Here is a 17,230-nt window from a genome sequence, read left to right as displayed (position 1 = left end):
AATATATCATTTCACCCAAAGAAAACCGAAACTGAACTCACTCCAACTGTATCCAAACTCATCCTCCACCTCCTCCACCTCGTTCTCCTCCTCTGCCTCAGCAGGTCTGCCAGGAATCTCTGTCAGCGTGTCTGTATCAGTCTCTCCCACATGGGGCACCACTGGCAGGAGGAGGACATGGCTGGTGGGAGATGCCTTCGCCGCTTCACGCTTCACAGGCTGTCACGCCACAGACGGAGTTGAAAAACGGTTTATTAGTGAAAGGTAAAGAGAGAGCTGAAGGTTGTGCCTTTGTTCTTTAAGTTTGAATCGGCTTAATGTGAGGTTTACAGAAATAGGAGGGCACATGAGCGCTGGCGATGGAATCAATAGAAATGATTTACTTGGTTTACATTCACAGCTTCATCACTTTTAAAAGGATATTAGTTTTAGGCTGAAAAATAATTATTTCATACGGTTCCAAATAGATGCCGGAGGCTCAAATCAGAATTTGGTTAATTGGTAAATAGCCGTATTTATAATAAAATTGTACTTACTGAGTCAAAAATGCTAAATGTAAACACTTTACTGTAATCAAATTAGTACTAAAAATCAAATATCCACCAATCATGTGTTCACTTACCTGAAAAACAAGACCAAGAAATCACACTTGATTACTTTGTTTAAATACAAAGTCTGTGGTCAAACAAGATATCGAGGAGAAAATCTCTCAAATTAGTTTTTGCCATTTATTGATGCGAGTACCAATCATGTTGTCTTTTTAAAGGAAGAAACAAATTGCAAAAGACAGAAAGGTCAAAACACTCTGATTTTGTACAAAAAAAAAAAAAAAAAAGCAAACGGAAATCCAGACGGCGAGAGATGTTAGGACATGTAAGCGTGTGCAGCGTGTTGGGATACATTCAGTGCATGAACTGCATCATGCTGAATCAACATGTCTGCACGAGCACACGCAGAAACTGGAAAGCACAACACAGAGACCCACAAACCTTAAACGGGGTAGGAGTGAAAGGGTTAGTTGGGGAGAGGCGGAGGAAAAGTCTACTGTGACTGTAACCCTCCTACGGAGAAGAGACAAAGGGCAACAGTTTTAGAAGACAGCACATTTCTGACAGATACCCACAGCTATTGACAGACACGCGACAGCGCTGCGTTTGGCGGCATATTGAGTTCTCGGTGAAAAGTTGAACACAAGTGTCGTTGATGCAATCAAACTCGATTCCCGCTGTGGTGAGCGACACTTCCCGAAGGTTGATAGTGGAACAAGGACAAATAGAAAACACTGATTCAAGTTGTCAGTGGAGGGTAATTGAAAACACCAACCTTGTCCTTGTTGTCCCTTGTCTTCGCTGCAGCTCGCTCCTCACTGGAGTCTGTTACCGATGACTGCGGCGCGTAAGACAGACATGGAGGTAAATTAATGTGGGTCACGTATTATGGAGAGCATATTCATAGTACCGTACAGCAGAGGATACTATATCCTGTTTAAATCTCATTAATAATAATAAGTTCATGCAAAGTCAAAAGTGTTCTGAGTGAATGAAATCTGGACCATATGCTGTATCATGAAAACCATCTGTTTAGAAATGATACGACTGAAGAAAGAGCCACATTTCTTTTTTAAATGAAACTTGAAGAAAAACCTATTTCTTATAAAAAGAAACAAAAAAATCTTGGCAAAACCACTGTGTTGAGTGAAAGAGCTTAGCCAACGGCACATGTCCGTCCAAGCTTCAGCATTTCTCCGCAATGATTGAGCTTAAGGGACTTTGCCAAAAAGTCTGATATTTTGAAAAAAAATGTTTGCAGTGTACAGTTCTTCACATTCTACTGTCTTATCAAGTTGTCGTCTTTACACAGGCAGTAAGACACTTGGGAGAATGTTTGAGGGATAGTTGATAAAAAAAATTGGACCCTCAAAATATAATGTGCTTATAGTAAAAGCTTGGATTTCCCTTGCAAAAGAAGGAAGCAGCAAAGCCCAGAAGGAAAGGGTGTACATGAAGCAACATATACGAGGAAAGTATTGATTTAAAACAGGCACACACATGCACATAACGTTCGGAATAGTACTGCCGTGTCTGACAGCACAGGTTATACAGAAATGCGAGAAGAAACTAATTCTGTTGATCCATTTTCTAAGTCCCTTCTAAAGAGTTGTCTCCCCTGTGTTGATGACTTAAGAAGAGGAGAGAACATGTTTTGCCAGTGCATTATTTTATCACTACTAAAAGCTTTCTTGTTTATTTGTTTTTAGAGGAGTGCATAGAGAAATTAAAAACGTTTCGCAGGAGAAAAGGAAGTAATAAAGAATATCTTGGCCTTTTGTTCACTGGTTCTGAAGTCAGAAACACAGGGGAGAAAATGAGTAGGATCAGACTTTAAAAATAAAATGTTTTTCTCACTTTCCTCTCAGGGCTTCCATATGGTTTACCATAAAGGAAAATAAAAATTGGGCGTTTGGAACAATTCAAATAAAATGTGTTCCAACGCATGGCTATCTTGCCCTGAGGTGGTCAACCAGCAGGCAGACTGAATTTAAACCGAATTATCCGTCACATTTTAACCCAAGACTCCACGCACGCACACATAGGCGTCTTCTCTCACGCCATGCAGCTCATTGTTACCACAGTTTTAACAAGTCAAAGCAGCACAGGTCAAGTGAAAGACATACCCATACACAAGCAGGCAGACACAGACAGACATGGGGTAGCTTTCTAACCTGAGGGAGGGCAGGCGCTAAGTAGGTTTGATTAGTGCAGCAAAGGCTTGACCCGCGGTGGCTATTTAGCTGCAGAAAGGGCAGGGGCGGCCTCTAAGAGCAACACACAGGACCAACAAGCTGACAACATGACGAATATTTAATATGACGGCTGAGCCTTTGTGACAAAATTGAATCGGAGGCCATTCGGGAGAAAAAAAAAGGGAGGGGAGTGTTTGGAGGACGGAGGCACCTCAGGTTTTATTTAAATGAGGAACCATTAAAGCAAGCGGCTTCCTTGAGGACAGCCATTCCTCTACATCAAAAAAATAAAAATCAGAGCAAAGCCGCTTTCTCTGAAATACTTCCACAAAATGTTTTTCTGAGATTCCTCCGGGCTACGTTGAGATTATTCACTGCTTACAAGAGAAGGATTGGAAACTTAAAGGGAGACAGCATGGATGTGCTATTATCCTCTCTAGGTGGACCCCAGTGGCTGCATTTAAAAACAGCATTACTGACCCGCCCACAGCACTTAGGAGGAATCATCCAATCAAAATAATATTCTTTCAAACTGTTCAGGCCATCATTATGAATTCCAGTCGCGCTGCAACCTGATAGTAAATCAAAAAATGTTTTCTTTCTGTATTTTTTTGTGTTGAAGCAGTCTTGAGCAACATTTTGAGAGCCGCCGAGCAACACCGGTACGAAGGATTTCCTTTTTTGCTCTTATATCGTTTACTTGGAGTTCCTTTATAAAATATAGCATTATCATTCAATAACCTGCATGGTGAGATTGCAATAAGAACGTTGCACAGATTAGCATAGAGGTTTTCTGGAGAAAAAAAAGGATATAGCTTTTTGTTTGAAACCTAAATTGTGGGCCACGTTATTGTTATTGTTAGATGACTGTGATAGAAAACTAAGCAGGACGTCTGCGCATCCCACGGCTCTTTTTCTCCCATAAGGAAGCTCCAATTCTACTTTGTCTTCAATGCCGTCAATGCACACATTATGCGTATATCCAAGTCAAAGATGCAGTTAAAAAGAAAGACTCAGCTAACAGTTTGAGAGACGGAACGAAAGCGGATGAAGGAGAGATAATGCAACAAAGATTAAAGGGTGATGGATAGCTGATGCAACAGAAATGAGAGGCAAGAAGAGAGAAAGACAGATTACCTGACATGTGCGATGTGGCATGCATGTGAAAGAGGCGGTGTGTTTCTCTACATCAGGCGATGGGGCGGGCTTACATATTGACACGGGCTGAGAAAGCAGTGCGGAGGAACATATAGATGCAGGTTTGAGGCAACTCATAATGTAGTCACTGTGGTTAAAAATGAAGTGGGGACACTTGACATGAGGGAATATGTTCATTTGTTTTATTGCTGCAAATTGGATTAGATTCCATTCTCATGTCTGTATCCTAAATATGAAGCTACAGCAGGCAGTCGGTTAGCTCAACTGAGCATAAAGACTGGAAATAGAGGGGTACAGCTAACGCTAGCTTTGCCCCCGTCCAAAAGTAACAACACATGCTGTCTCATCATGAAGATTAGCGAGCTTCATAGAATTATTGCTAAAATAGTATCATCTGATAAAATAGTTTGCATTAGCATTGATTTGGTATGTTACTTGGCTGATGCAAGTCCAATATATGTTCTCCTTTTAGCTACTGGGGCAAATATCTGGCTGCGTAGTTAGTACCTACTAAATACTAAATACTTAATACTGATGCTACCTGCTAGGTGCTAACTTTGTCGGCTGGTTGGTGCTGGACATTTAGCATGCCGTGGATTTCAGAGCTTTTTCATTCTATACAGCTGCCAGATATTGATTATATCTGTGACCTTTAAGAGGTTTTTGGAGTCACCACCGTCTAGTGTGATTCTCCTTTAACATGAATTCCTACCCCTCTTACACGTACCAATTTACATTATGAGTTGCTCCGAGGCTTAAGGAGTAACCAGAATGTGAAAGGAAAGCAAGCGGGAATATCACATGGATGACAATGCGAGTGATTGACGATGAAAGATCTGACACTGGAACCAAACCAGTTGCCGCCCCAGCGGGAAACTACTTAGTCATGCTTTTAAAAGCCTGAGGGCACTTTCAAACAACAAACAATGCTTTATTGATATGGTTTCAATGAGTGTCGCAATTAGAGGTTAAAACTTGCTAATATATTTAATATGTCACACGGGATTTGTTGTGGCTCTCATGAAAGACTTCAAAATGGCATTCAACAATCAAATGCAAAATGCTAACTACAGGGGTTGTGTATTTTACATTGTGGGGTTTGAAAGTGCCCTTAATGGGCTTTTCAGATTAGCCTTTACATGATGTGAAAATGGAAGAGGAAATTGTAACCTTCAGTCTTTAAACAAGCAATTGGTTTGGCGCTATTATACACACTTACCCTGGACCTGTGGATAATACTCTGGACCAAGAAGGACACAGGGTTGCCCGCCCTGCGTATGGCCTCCACTGCTTCCTCGTGACTAGCATCTCTGAGATCTGCTCCGTCCACCTGAATCAAATCAGGGAAAAGACTCTCAGGTACCTGCAATCACTCCATAGGAGTATTTTTCTTTTCAGAATTTCAAACCCGCCTTAGGTTTTTTTTTGGTTCTCTCAAATTATAGCACGATAATCAAACACCATGGAAAGTAATTTGTCCAAAAAAAGCCTTCTGATTGAGTCAAATCTAAAGAACTTAACTTGTATATTCTAGTTCAGGCTAGTTGGTTTGTGACCTGAAATGTCCCTTTTACCTCTATGATTCTGTCTCCGGTCTTCAAGGTCCCGTTCTGTCCGGCAGGACTGTCCTCCAGGATGTGCTTGATAAAAATACCCCTCATCACCTCTCCATTGTTCAGCCGGCTGCCCATCCCTCGGCCCCCGACAATACTGATGCCCAAGGACTTGCCTGGCGCTCGAAAAAGCTCCACTCTGAGGAAGGTACGCAGGCCAGATTTTTAGTTTCTCTTCAAAGCTCTACCGTATCCTTTTTTGTATGCTGAACAGAAAAGTATAATTTATTTCATCTCAGAATTCTTCTTTTGAGTTTAGTTTCTTTTCGTGTCAATGCTTCAAAGTTGATCAATCATTTATCTCATATAAAGTTCTGCAATCCAACTCTGTCTTAGACATGTTCACACAATTAGATCAGAGGCGTAAACACAACGGGTACTCACTTCCTAGGTTGGTTCCAGTTGCTATACGCGGCACTTTCCTCTCCCTCACCATCTTCGCGTTCAGGGAGGCTTGGAATATCTCTAGATAGACAACAACGGAAGGAGAGAGTTTGGTAAAGTTCTAAAGAAAGCTCAAGGAACAACACACTATTGATAGACTTTGTTACATAAAATGGGTAAAGGTACTCTGTGGAGGTGTTGACCAGTAGTAATGATATGTGGCAATGTTTTTACAAGTGGGTCACTGTTTTAATTCATGCTGAACCACTGATTAGCTGGTAGTAGAGAAGCCAAAAAATTGTCTTTGCTTTGTTTTTTGAAAAAAGGGAAATTTAACACGGATACAAACGACGACAAAAGACACATGCGCACGTATGTAAGTGAAAAAAGCAGACTGCCCCATTTGATGTATCATGGAGAAAGCGGAGAAGTTGTTGCAAGAGAGAAGCATCACCCCGAATGTAGAATGTTAAAGAACATACTGAAAATATAGGCATTTCCATAGCACTTGAAATCGTTGGGAGTAGCCGATCATTACAGACCAAATCAATAAAAACAGTGAAAACCCAAACTGTGTTATTTACATTAGGACTTTCTAATGTACTCCATTGTAAGCTGGAACTGGGCCACAGTGTTTTTATAGAATGTTTTAATTATGACAATGATTGATGAGGATGAAAGGGCGTCACTTTTATAGTTAATACATTTTAAGTTGACCTGCTTCTAAGTGTAGCCACGTGACACACGTTACTGACGTCGAACATGAGGACATACTTTGGGTCTGCTACTGGGACTGGAGCTGCTTCACAGAAGATATCCTCTTTAGTCTGCTCTTGGCTGGCCTTGTACTCCTCCAGATACTCTGCTGGAACATATGTAATACTAAACACACACACGCAGACACACACAGACACACACGCCAGCACAGACACACATACAAACAAATGAGTCAAACATTTCTTAAAGCAAACAACTTTATTCATTTTTAGACTTTCCATCACCTTCCTTTGTGGCGATTATGCCCCTGTTCCCAAAACTCACATTGTAATTTGAGCTAAAAAAAAAAGAACTGGAATTCAAATGCAAACCGTATGTAATCACTAAAACTACCCCTCTTTTTCACTGAACAAAGAAGTGCAGTTACACTGAACTGTTTACTCCTCAGAAGCATTCTCCTGATAACCAGGCACATGTTCTGACGGTTCCAAACAGATGTTTACCTTCATAAATGTCTGAGCAAATCAAGTCTTTTATCACCTTCTGGGTAATAAAAATGTGTCAAATCGGAAGGGCAGGCCCATCATAAATTTATGGGCAGATCACTAATGTGTGTTAAGAAATGAGCCGAAAGATAGCTGACAAAATCTGACACCCATTTAAAGTCCTATTTCCAAACAATTCAGAGTGAAGTGGATTCTGAAGGGCACAATAAACACATTTAAGTGAAGCTGACAGATCCTCAACAGAAGGGTTGATTTGGTTGTTTTTTGTTACATGATGGCATGCAGACAGAGAGGAAAACCAATCCCGGTGAAATGATGAAATGGATGCAGAGAAAGACGTGGCGGCGCTTAAATACCAAGGGTTAATAGAAAAGAGAAAAAAACATTCAGGTAATGACTGAAAATGTTAGTCACGGAAATAAAAAAATAAATAAAAAGTGATGCGGCGAGTCAAGTCAGTACGTGGTGCAGTCGATCAAGATTTATCCAGATAGTATTTTGATATATGTGTTATGTATGTGTAATTTTAAATACACAGTGCACTGTTTACCATCATCAAAATGTTAATCAACCAATCAGAATGATATTTGGAACCATATCTTCGTCAATTGCACTTTGTTGTTGTCATTGTTGCGACACTCTAAATGCGTCTGGATAAAGCTCTTTAACAGACTGCAATGAAGCCCGGCGGCGGGTGGAGAGAATGAGAGGAAGGAAACCAAAGACGACAGCTTCTTGACGTAAACACCACCAGTGTGGAAGTTAGTCATACTCACACATAAAATGGGCACAGATCGTCCTCAGGTGCACAAGCAGATCTAGAATGTGAAGAGTTGGCTTTTATGCACCGGAGCAAACAAACTGCCAAGTTTAGTTCAGCAAGCAGAACTTTTTAAACACCACATCCAATTTTCTTGGAGAACAGTAACTCCTTTAATGCAAGATCTGACTTTTTCAGGAATAAAGAGGTCCAATTATGGAACATCATTTAGTTTTGCTTCTTCTTTTTTTGGAATCACTGACTACCATTTCTGGCTGCTTTTCAAGCATTGATTTGAGTTTGGAAAAGTTTTCAAGGTTTGGTTAAGTTGGGACTAAAGCATACCTCTTTTAAATCAGCCAGTTATTGAAAACATAAGTGCCCATACTCATCTAAAATATCATAACTTAATTACATCAACATGTATGTATGTTTTTCTTGTTTGTCGGCAATATGTCCTCCTTAATCAATCCTGATGTAATTGAGGTTGGGCCTTGAGGTCCACCTGTGTGGGGAAAATACAGGACAGCTCTACCAAGCACTAAGAATTACAAACTAGTATGTCATGTAATGGACAATAATATTGCATCCCTGTCGCAAGGGTTGGGAAGAGGTTGTGAAGAGGCATTACGCAGTGTACTGTGAATCAGAAAACAATGACGCAATCAGACCAGAAGAGTCGAGCGATTAGTGACAATCAAACTAAAAAGGTAATGGTCTTTAAATCACAGTTTGATCCATGTTGTACTGTATTACTGTTCGTTTTGGCAAAATTAGACCATAGCTCTAACACAAAATCAAACACTTACATTTCACTGTTTAGACTTGAAGAATCACAGTAATGTTTTATCAAGCCAAGTGTTAATATTGGTTCATATGCAGTATGTGTAAACATGTGTGGCCACTGCTTACCCCAGGTCTGGTCCAATGAGAGAGTGGCGTCTGAGCATGGCGCGAGCCTGAGCGTTGGTCATGTTGGCCGTGGGCTCTCCGTTGATGGCCAGGATGAGATCACCAACGCCCAGACGTCCATCACGGCTAATGGATCCACCGTGGATGATACTGCGGATCAGCATTCCCAAACCATCTTTCATGGCGCTCACTGTCATCCCTTTGAGGTATATTAGAAGAAACCGTTACACACTAATACAATCGCGGATAAGTGAGCTCCTCAAGTTTAAATCAAGACCGTTGTGCCACCAACCAACATGTCAGGACGGACTATTACAAAAAAAAAGGTACCCTTCGAATAAATCTGATTCACAATAAGGTTATCAGTTCTGAAACGAGAAAACTTCCCCTTATCTCAACAAATTATCCTAGAAACGGTCAAATTATTCACAAATGTGGTTTGAATATATTCTCATTGAAGTGACTTCAGAGTGTGGTATAATATATATTGAGACTCGTCTCTCTTAAACTGTCAAACCCTCTTGCACAGTGTAAAATGACTCAGTTGCCAATATCATAAGGAATAACATCATATGGCCTATTCAGGAGTGGATTGGGTTTTGAAGTCCACATAGTAAAAAGATTAGAAATATAAAACCCAAATGTATTATGAAGCCATTTTGAATTCAGCATGATAAACACCCTCAAAGAGTACTAAAAAGCAAACGGATGCACTGCTTTCAATGAGGCACCGGAAATTATAAACAGGTTCTTCATAACACTTTTGTGTCGAAGCTAAAACTTAGTATTCTCTGAGCCAGTTGCAGCCCCATGGGTAGCTTCTGAAATGGAAATACCCTGTATAGCAATGAAATTACCCTTTCAGACTGGGAAAAAAATCGTTTCTATCATTTTGCTTCAAATCTGGCATTTATAAAAAATGACGCAAAAGTAAAGGCCAATACGCCTTTCAGGTCCAGCAACCTCATTTACACTTCTGTGAAGGATGAGAGGAAAATAAATAAAAGAACAAATCAAAGAATGTGAAGAAATTAACACAAACCTAGGCTGGAGTTGCCCTTGACAACTGTGATAGTCCTTTCAAAATTGCTCCCTGAGGTCAGTACTTTCTTGTCACCGGCTTCTGCTGATTCTTTCACACCACTCTCCTCGCCCTTGAGGGTGATAATTCAACACAGTTATTCATGAAAGTAAATTAAAATGTTTGGCTGGATTCCAAACAAAGCAATGGTCTTGAGAGAAAAAGGCAGGTGCAGCTGATTGGCTGTGGGAATGAACTGGAAACAAACAAGCTTATAACTTTGCGTATCTAATGATTGAAAGAAGTCTCATATCTGCCTGTGGAGAGGTTACCTGAAGAAATTATATTTAAAGGAAGATCAAGGCTGTATATTAACTTGCATTTGGAATGCACCTCGACATATCAGAGATGTTCACAGCATACCAATCAATTATACTCATTCCTTAGTCAAACAGAGCGCTCATTGCTCATCTTATTATTTCCTACAAGCCTAGTATACATGAAATCCTCCAGATCTATAGTTTGTTATTCGTTGATTATTTTACCTTCATCAAGATCTTTATATCTCCAATATCTTCGAAAGACATGGGGGGCTCCTTCTGATCGTAAAAGGACTCCACAGGTTCATCTGGGACAGACGACCTCGTCTCTATTTCAGCAAACGGACTGTATGAGTTTGAGCTCTCCGCTGGTTCCTCTTGGGTCAAGTGCTGTGCCAGGAACTGATCAGAACTGCTTAAGATGGACTGAAAAGTCGTATTGTGCCCTCTGAGACGTGGTGGAGTGAGAGAGGCCGACTTCTCCGGGGAGAACACTTGTGTGTCGTCTGCAAGGCCGGACGGCGTCGCAAAGCAGGGATGCTCATCCAACAAGTCCAGGCGAGCTGTCAGCTGGGGTAAAACAAAGCAGAGCAGCTGAATGAACGTTCCGCTGTGATAGGTAGACAATTGCCCAACAGGGGAAATTCATCTTGCTCAGTCGCCATCCCGCCCTCCTTGTAATGAGCCATAGAAAAGCCATCAGTGGCCAATAGAGAGGAGTGGAAATTACTGGTGATCTTGAGCTTGCCTTGCACAAAATGTAGTTTTATTGTAAAAGCATTTAAGACTTTATTAGAACTAGATTGAGTAGTGATGAATCTCAGCAAGCACTTCCCTTTGAGAGCCAGATAAGAGAAGTATAAATCTTTAGAAAAAAAGTTAAAATATGCAAATGCATAATACAAGTGGGGCTCAGTAAAGCAGACAGGAGAAAAGGTACAGTAGAACAAGAAATAGGCGGTTTCATTTTAATAAGGCAGTGCTATAAATCAGGGGTGAACTGGTCTGTGGAAACTAAAAGGTATTCAACTATAACTGTACATCAATTATGAAAATAGAAAATACATTTACAGGTAAGAGAGATATGCACGTGTGTTTAAGTTAGTTATCACTGTGTATATAGTGGATGGGAGGTCTATAATGAATGCATACCACTTTAACATGTAAATCACATTACGATACTGAATGTACAAGTCAATTTATAGCATGCAGAGGTTTTTCTGAAAGGGAGGTGAAGTACGAAGGACTGAATAAGACAGATTCCTCAAAACACTACGAATTTATGACACAGGAGTCATTATCATGAAAACTATTCAAACATCAAACTTTGACTTGGACACTAAATGCGTACCCAGATGAAGTTCAGGATGCCATTTAATCTGTGATTTCTTTGAAAATATCTTTGAAAATTAAAGTATGTCATAGCAAAAAAATATATTATTGGTCTAGTTTGCTCTGGGAAATGTATCTAATTGGTTGCATTATTTCAAAAGGGCACAGTCTTATCGGGAGAGATTACAGTAGAGTGCCGTTAAAGATACTTCAAATGTATTTTTATATGGTCTCGAACAGAACAACCCATGCTAAAGCATATGGTTGAGTCTCTTTAAAGTACTTCCAAGTAGCACAACTGTAATCTATCGATGCACTCATGAGAGTGGCTTGGCGGTTGTAGTGGACTCACTTATTTCATCTTGAACAACCCGTTGACCTTTATAGGTATGGACCAGAAAGAAGAAATCATTCAAATGCCTCAGAAAATATCACCATGGATTCTGTCAAGCAAGTCTGAAAAAAAAAGCTGGTCCACCATTTACTGTCTCTGATGTCGATCTGCGATTTATCAACAGACTTGTTGCCTCTATCAAGAGAGTGTTACTGGAAGAAACGGTTCATCGTCACAATAAGACTGAGCTGTCTGACCTCATCCAAAAAAAAATCCCCCAGTACCATAAAATGCCCCACGTTGTCCTGGCCCTTGTCGCTCCTTTTAGGCTGCCCTATTAAGGTATACATTTCTGAAGAAGGCCCGACAAATAAGGTCAACTGTGACCTTTTGGAAAACATTTTGTGTGCCCCCTTGCTCTTCTTTGTTTATTTTCCTTAATACTTCATTATCCATTTGGGGAGTCGCTGCTGCTCTTGGGCAGCCAGAACAACAAAAGCAGCCACAACTACATCCCTGAAAGAACAACAAATAATGTGGTTTCTGCCTTAACAAAGACAAAAAAACATTTCTCATGACATTTTGCTCTCGATAGCAAAAGAAAAAAAAAATAATGACTACATGCTGTATTGTTATTGTGACAAAAGGCAATTACTGTTGTAGTGTCTTATTTAATGAAATAAGAGAATGTTTTTTAAGCTGTGCTTTTGGTTTGTGCATTTCCTGTGCTGTCTCAAACAAAGATCTGCTTACCTTGGGCGTGGATGAATGCAGGTAATCCAGGTCCGCACTACAGCTGCTTCCATGAAGAGCTATCATGGATGCCTGGAAAGTGTCGTCCTCGATTCCAGAGTAAGTAAGACCTAACACCTTTTCGTCAGACAGGTCTGCTTCGCAGGTGTCAATCTGTGATAATAAACGGAAGTAGTGTAACCAACTGGGACACTGAACCGGCCTTAATTGTTGATCAAATTTGGTGGACATATTCTTTAACTGCAAAGTGCAACATATATGTATTCCTTAATTACTCCCTTAATCTATTTGTCAGGTTAATGCCTATATAAGATAACTTTATGCATGACTACAAACAAACAGACCCCTCTTGGTCAAATTAGGCAGAAGCAAATATCACATGTCAAGTACAATCTTTCCACTTTCCACTTTTCCAATAGCTAACTAACCAATGCAGGCTCTGCTCGGTAAACGATGCCCTCAGTCAGTCCTTCTTCCTCTCCTTCTTCAACCCAAATATTTATGAAGTCAAATGAATGGATGGTGGATGATGAAGTAATTTCCTGCTCACCATATGGGTGTGGAGAGTGGGAATATCCACATATTCCCTAGGAAAGTGGAGAAATTCTTTCAGTGTCTCCAGCATCATGTTATTCAATTATTGATTTTTTTTTTATTTTTTTTTTTGTGACCAAATCAGGTACAAATGAATTAGTATGGAATGAAAATTATATTAGGTGTTAGAAGTTACTAAGATTGTATACACTTGTTATAGAGTTTAAGATTGATTCTTAGTGGAAAAAGTGTTCAAACAGAAATAGCTCAAAACGACACATTTATGACTCTTGGAATTCTATCTTGAAATAAAATATGTTTTTGATATTGATGTCATAAAGCATGCAGCCTAGGCAGATATAATAAAACCAAGAATGCATACTGTCAGACTCAATCTTGAGTGGCAATACCCCCAAAATACCCCTCAGAGGTACATTCCACATCCTGCTGGAGAGTTGGATTATTCCACAGAGGCTTCCTACAGCTCTGTAATCCAGCTAACCTTGGCAGCCCAGATGTGTCACCGTGTAATCCAACCGCAAATTCAATACAAGAGAAATGTAGCTCTCAAGCTGGAAAAATGCAAGCAGCTTTGCAGAGAGAAACATCCCGTACGAAGAGCACAGGTGCCTCGAGCGATGAACATGCCGTTGGACCGACCCAATATTTTGACAGGTGCCCCGGTGTGTTTAAATGTACAAGAGGTTGTGTGCTCTTGGAAAATCCAATAACATATTATATGAAACAAAGGGCGCAGGGCATTTCAGGCTGGTTGCCTCCTCTGAATGAGCAGCGGGTGGAATGCTACACCATGCGGCCAACATCCTCTCTTTTTCCTGTATGAAAAATGCATGCCCTCGTAAGTTGATCCCTCATGACTAGATTCTAAGTCATATGATACAGAGACGACTTGACTCACAACCTCACATACACACAGTGGAAAAAAAAGTCCCCAACAAAAAATGTGCAAATTGTAGTCATCCCAACAGATAGGCATACAAAGACAAAATGCTATGGTTAATGCTTACAGGCAGGGGTTTGGCAACTCCGATCTGGACCGTGCCGAGGTTGGCTCCCTTCAGGGCCTGGACAGCGTCCTCCAGGCTGGCGTTCTCTAGATTGGTGGTGTTAACATACATGAGTCGATCTCCTGGCAACAGCCTGCCATCCTGTTCGGCAACGCCGCTGGGAACCAGGGAGCGAATCACGATCACCGTCTTGGCAGGGTCCAGTGGGTCCTGTGGCAAGCCGGTACAGTAAAATTGTGAAGATGACAAAAGGTAAACTATCACAGTCTTAAAACGTATATGGAAATTACAGAGACTTGTACATCTATGTTCCTCAAGCAACACAAAGGCTTAAATAAGTATGGTAAGGATGATACAGAATGTTTTTTTTCTGTGGAGATACTTGTGTGAAATAAGCATTTAAATGTACATAAGAAATACAGTACAGTAAAAATCTAAAATGTATTCAGATTATGACTTTAAATGTTAAAATGCTTTCCCCAAGACAGAATTTAAGGCTCCATATGTTCAAATACAACATCGATAAGAGTACAAATGTGTTCTTACGAAACAGTAACAAGTACAACATCTATAAAAGTACCAATACGTTGGTGTAAAAACAAATTATATTACAACTTTAAATCCCAGCAAGATTTCCCACCTGGTAGTCCAGAATGCTGAATCCCAATCCCCCTTCTCCCTTTTCAAGCTCGATGTTTTGGATCTCCAATTCCCACATAGCCAAAGGAGATCCTATCGCCTCCTCTGTCACATTATCCTGTGTCACTGCTGCTACATTCCCTTCTGAGTCTTCAGCAACCAGTGCGCTGCTCGGGTGTATTTGTTTCTGCAAAGCAAAATCCCAAAATCTCTATGTAACAGCATGCCTTCATCACTTTAACTCCCAACCCCATAGACTGCTACCCTCTAGTTGTGTCTCTGGCTCAGGTTACTGGCAGTAGATAAAAGGGAAATATCTTTGGGATGCCAGGGCCTTGGTACATTATCACAGATAAAGCTGGAAAGATGAAAACCCCGTCCCCAAAGGGAAGCTGCTTTTGATGTCTCATATCTCGAGCAAATGTTGCTGGCTGCTGCTGCTGAGGTTCGACTTAAATTGGTCTTAATAAACTTGCAGCCTCCCCTGTGTATTAAGTCTTTATCCACCGTCGTTGACAATGTGGAAAGCCAATGGCGCGATTGACACACCGGCTAAACTAATAACAGTTGATGGGTTATAACGAAGGAGGACTTTAAGAGTATTGCCCTCTAATCATACTCCCTTGTTAATTTTCAGAGGCGGAGAAACAGTTTTCATGATTCACATAACTGCATTTCTGGAAGGTGGGGGGGATAGGGGGGGGGAGTTTCCATACCTAAGTATATGCCTCATCTGCTGCAATAACCTACATTATTATAGCCTTGAGCTCATTCAGTCACTTGCTCAAAGATTATTTCTTCAAATGACAATACTTGACAAATTCTATGCAATTATGAGTTATGAAAGTCTAAAAATTAACATTAAAAAAATCATGCATAAGAGAAAATTGGATATAGTTCAGCAGTGCAAATGCAATACCTTTAATTGTGATATTGTTGACAAAATCTCTGACTCTGGTTGGACAGCATCCTCGTCAGTCTGCAGGTGAGGGGCGGGCCGGCAGCATGTCATGTTTACACAAAGTGGAAGCTCCTTCAAGATTCTGACTACTTCCTTGTGGGTTTCACCAATGAGGGATAAGCCGTTGACCTAAGAAAGGAAAGGCTAATATTAGCTTCATAACTTAGTACAGTCGCTATGGTTTAAATTAGCGTTCAGTCATTTATTTTAATTGTTTTTCTTGGCAAACCGTTGCCTATTTAGACATCCAGCAGGCACTGAGAAACATTAGCATTCATATGGAGTCATGTCTCTGGCCACCTTTTAGCTCTGGTATGTGTGTATGTAGTATATCAAAGAAACTTATCAGTGCTAATGGCAGAAATGGCATACAATATATGAAACGGTCGACAAGGCCGCGCACCTCAAGCAGTTCATCTCCACTGAACAGCTTGCCACAGCGACCAACAGGTCCCTCAGGTAGGACAGAGCGGATGTAATGATGTCCACTGTTGGCTTCTAGACTGATGCCCAGTCCACTGTTCTCACTATACTTCTCCACCTGAGCCACCTGTTGTGAAAACAAGAAATCACATTTCAGTGAACATATGAAACAAATTGTATGAATGACTCAATATATTTTGTCTGAGAAGCAAATGCACAGGAATCAAGTTCTAGAAAGTACATTTGGATGCTTCCCTTTGAAAAAGAAACTTACTACAACTTCATTACTTGGACCCAGAATGTCTTGCCACTTCTTCATTAGACCTTCCTCTTCAAAGGGTGTTAGCTCCATCCCTTGGATAACAAGACAAAAGTATAGATACACAAAACATAAAAGGAAGGTTTGCCGTAAACGATCCAACGGCCACAATAATTAGTTGTCTTCGAGATGAGACCTTTTGAAACAAAAACTTTTATCTGTGCTTATTAAAAAACTTGAAACTTCTGCACTGTCTGTGAAATTACCAACGACAGGCAACTCGGTGTCACCTCACCGTGTGTTTTAAACAGTGTGTCCAGACGACAATAAGCCTTATCTGTCACATGCGTGCCCAGTATCTCTGTTGGTGCCCCTGCCTCTGAGACCCTACCATGTGTGTCTTCTGTCAGCTGATCCGCGGCGAGGCTGACATCAGATCCTTCACTCTTTGTCTGGAGCGGCTTTTCATCTGTGGTGACTGTAGGCACACAATAAACTGTGAGACAGACAGCAGTGGGCAGCGACACAGACACACGACAGGAGACACACAGCCGCATGAAAAAAACACACATCTACTTTCCACGAACAGCAGACACACACACAAATATACTGTACACCAATGTTAAACATGTATAAAATGCTATATTTTTATTTGATACTCCACAACTTCATTCTTCAAAAATAGTTTGGGCACCTCCGACACTTTCACAATGACTTTAAAACAAACACCCACCCATCTAATTTCCTTATTGATCTGAAAAAGAATATACATGCTCTTGCTGATGTCATCCATAATGGCAGACTCTAAACATTATGGTATACTTAAATATATA

The 17,230-nt window shown here is 40.6% G+C and overlaps 1 protein-coding gene across 6 annotated transcripts in view; it reads right to left on the bottom strand.

Annotated features, from left to right (window-relative positions):
* Positions 1 to 17,230, bottom strand: part of LOC137791988 (multiple PDZ domain protein) — a 44,070-nt gene that overhangs the window by 13,304 nt on the left and 13,536 nt on the right. For 2 of the 6 annotated variants that reach the window (XM_068587287.1, XM_068587289.1), the window contains exons 12-30: positions 16,789 to 16,875; positions 16,413 to 16,492; positions 16,119 to 16,265; positions 15,674 to 15,844; positions 14,756 to 14,941; positions 14,116 to 14,325; positions 12,554 to 12,706; positions 10,360 to 10,704; positions 9,836 to 9,947; positions 8,794 to 8,992; positions 7,898 to 7,939; positions 6,673 to 6,780; positions 5,899 to 5,979; positions 5,476 to 5,653; positions 5,121 to 5,231; positions 2,723 to 2,815; positions 1,324 to 1,386; positions 990 to 1,061; positions 42 to 219 (exon numbers count right to left, since the gene is read on the bottom strand). In XM_068587287.1, the coding sequence (XP_068443388.1) occupies positions 42 to 219; positions 990 to 1,061; positions 1,324 to 1,386; positions 2,723 to 2,815; positions 5,121 to 5,231; positions 5,476 to 5,653; positions 5,899 to 5,979; positions 6,673 to 6,780; positions 7,898 to 7,939; positions 8,794 to 8,992; positions 9,836 to 9,947; positions 10,360 to 10,704; positions 12,554 to 12,706; positions 14,116 to 14,325; positions 14,756 to 14,941; positions 15,674 to 15,844; positions 16,119 to 16,265; positions 16,413 to 16,492; positions 16,789 to 16,875 (2,616 nt within the window). The remainder of the gene's footprint in view (positions 1 to 41; positions 220 to 989; positions 1,062 to 1,323; positions 1,387 to 2,722; positions 2,816 to 5,120; positions 5,232 to 5,475; positions 5,654 to 5,898; positions 5,980 to 6,672; positions 6,781 to 7,897; positions 7,940 to 8,793; positions 8,993 to 9,835; positions 9,948 to 10,359; positions 10,705 to 12,553; positions 12,707 to 14,115; positions 14,326 to 14,755; positions 14,942 to 15,673; positions 15,845 to 16,118; positions 16,266 to 16,412; positions 16,493 to 16,788; positions 16,876 to 17,230) is intronic. The other 4 variants (XM_068587290.1, XM_068587291.1, XM_068587288.1 and 1 more) reach the window with 4 other exon arrangements.

This window comes from Clinocottus analis, unplaced genomic scaffold, assembly GCF_023055335.1.
Source record: "Clinocottus analis isolate CAN_PGR_092001 unplaced genomic scaffold, fCliAna1.0.p SCAF_21, whole genome shotgun sequence".
Classification (NCBI taxonomy): domain Eukaryota; kingdom Metazoa; phylum Chordata; class Actinopteri; order Perciformes; family Cottidae; genus Clinocottus; species Clinocottus analis.
Note: the sequence above shows the minus strand (reverse complement) of the source record. Positions and strands in the feature narration are given on the sequence as shown.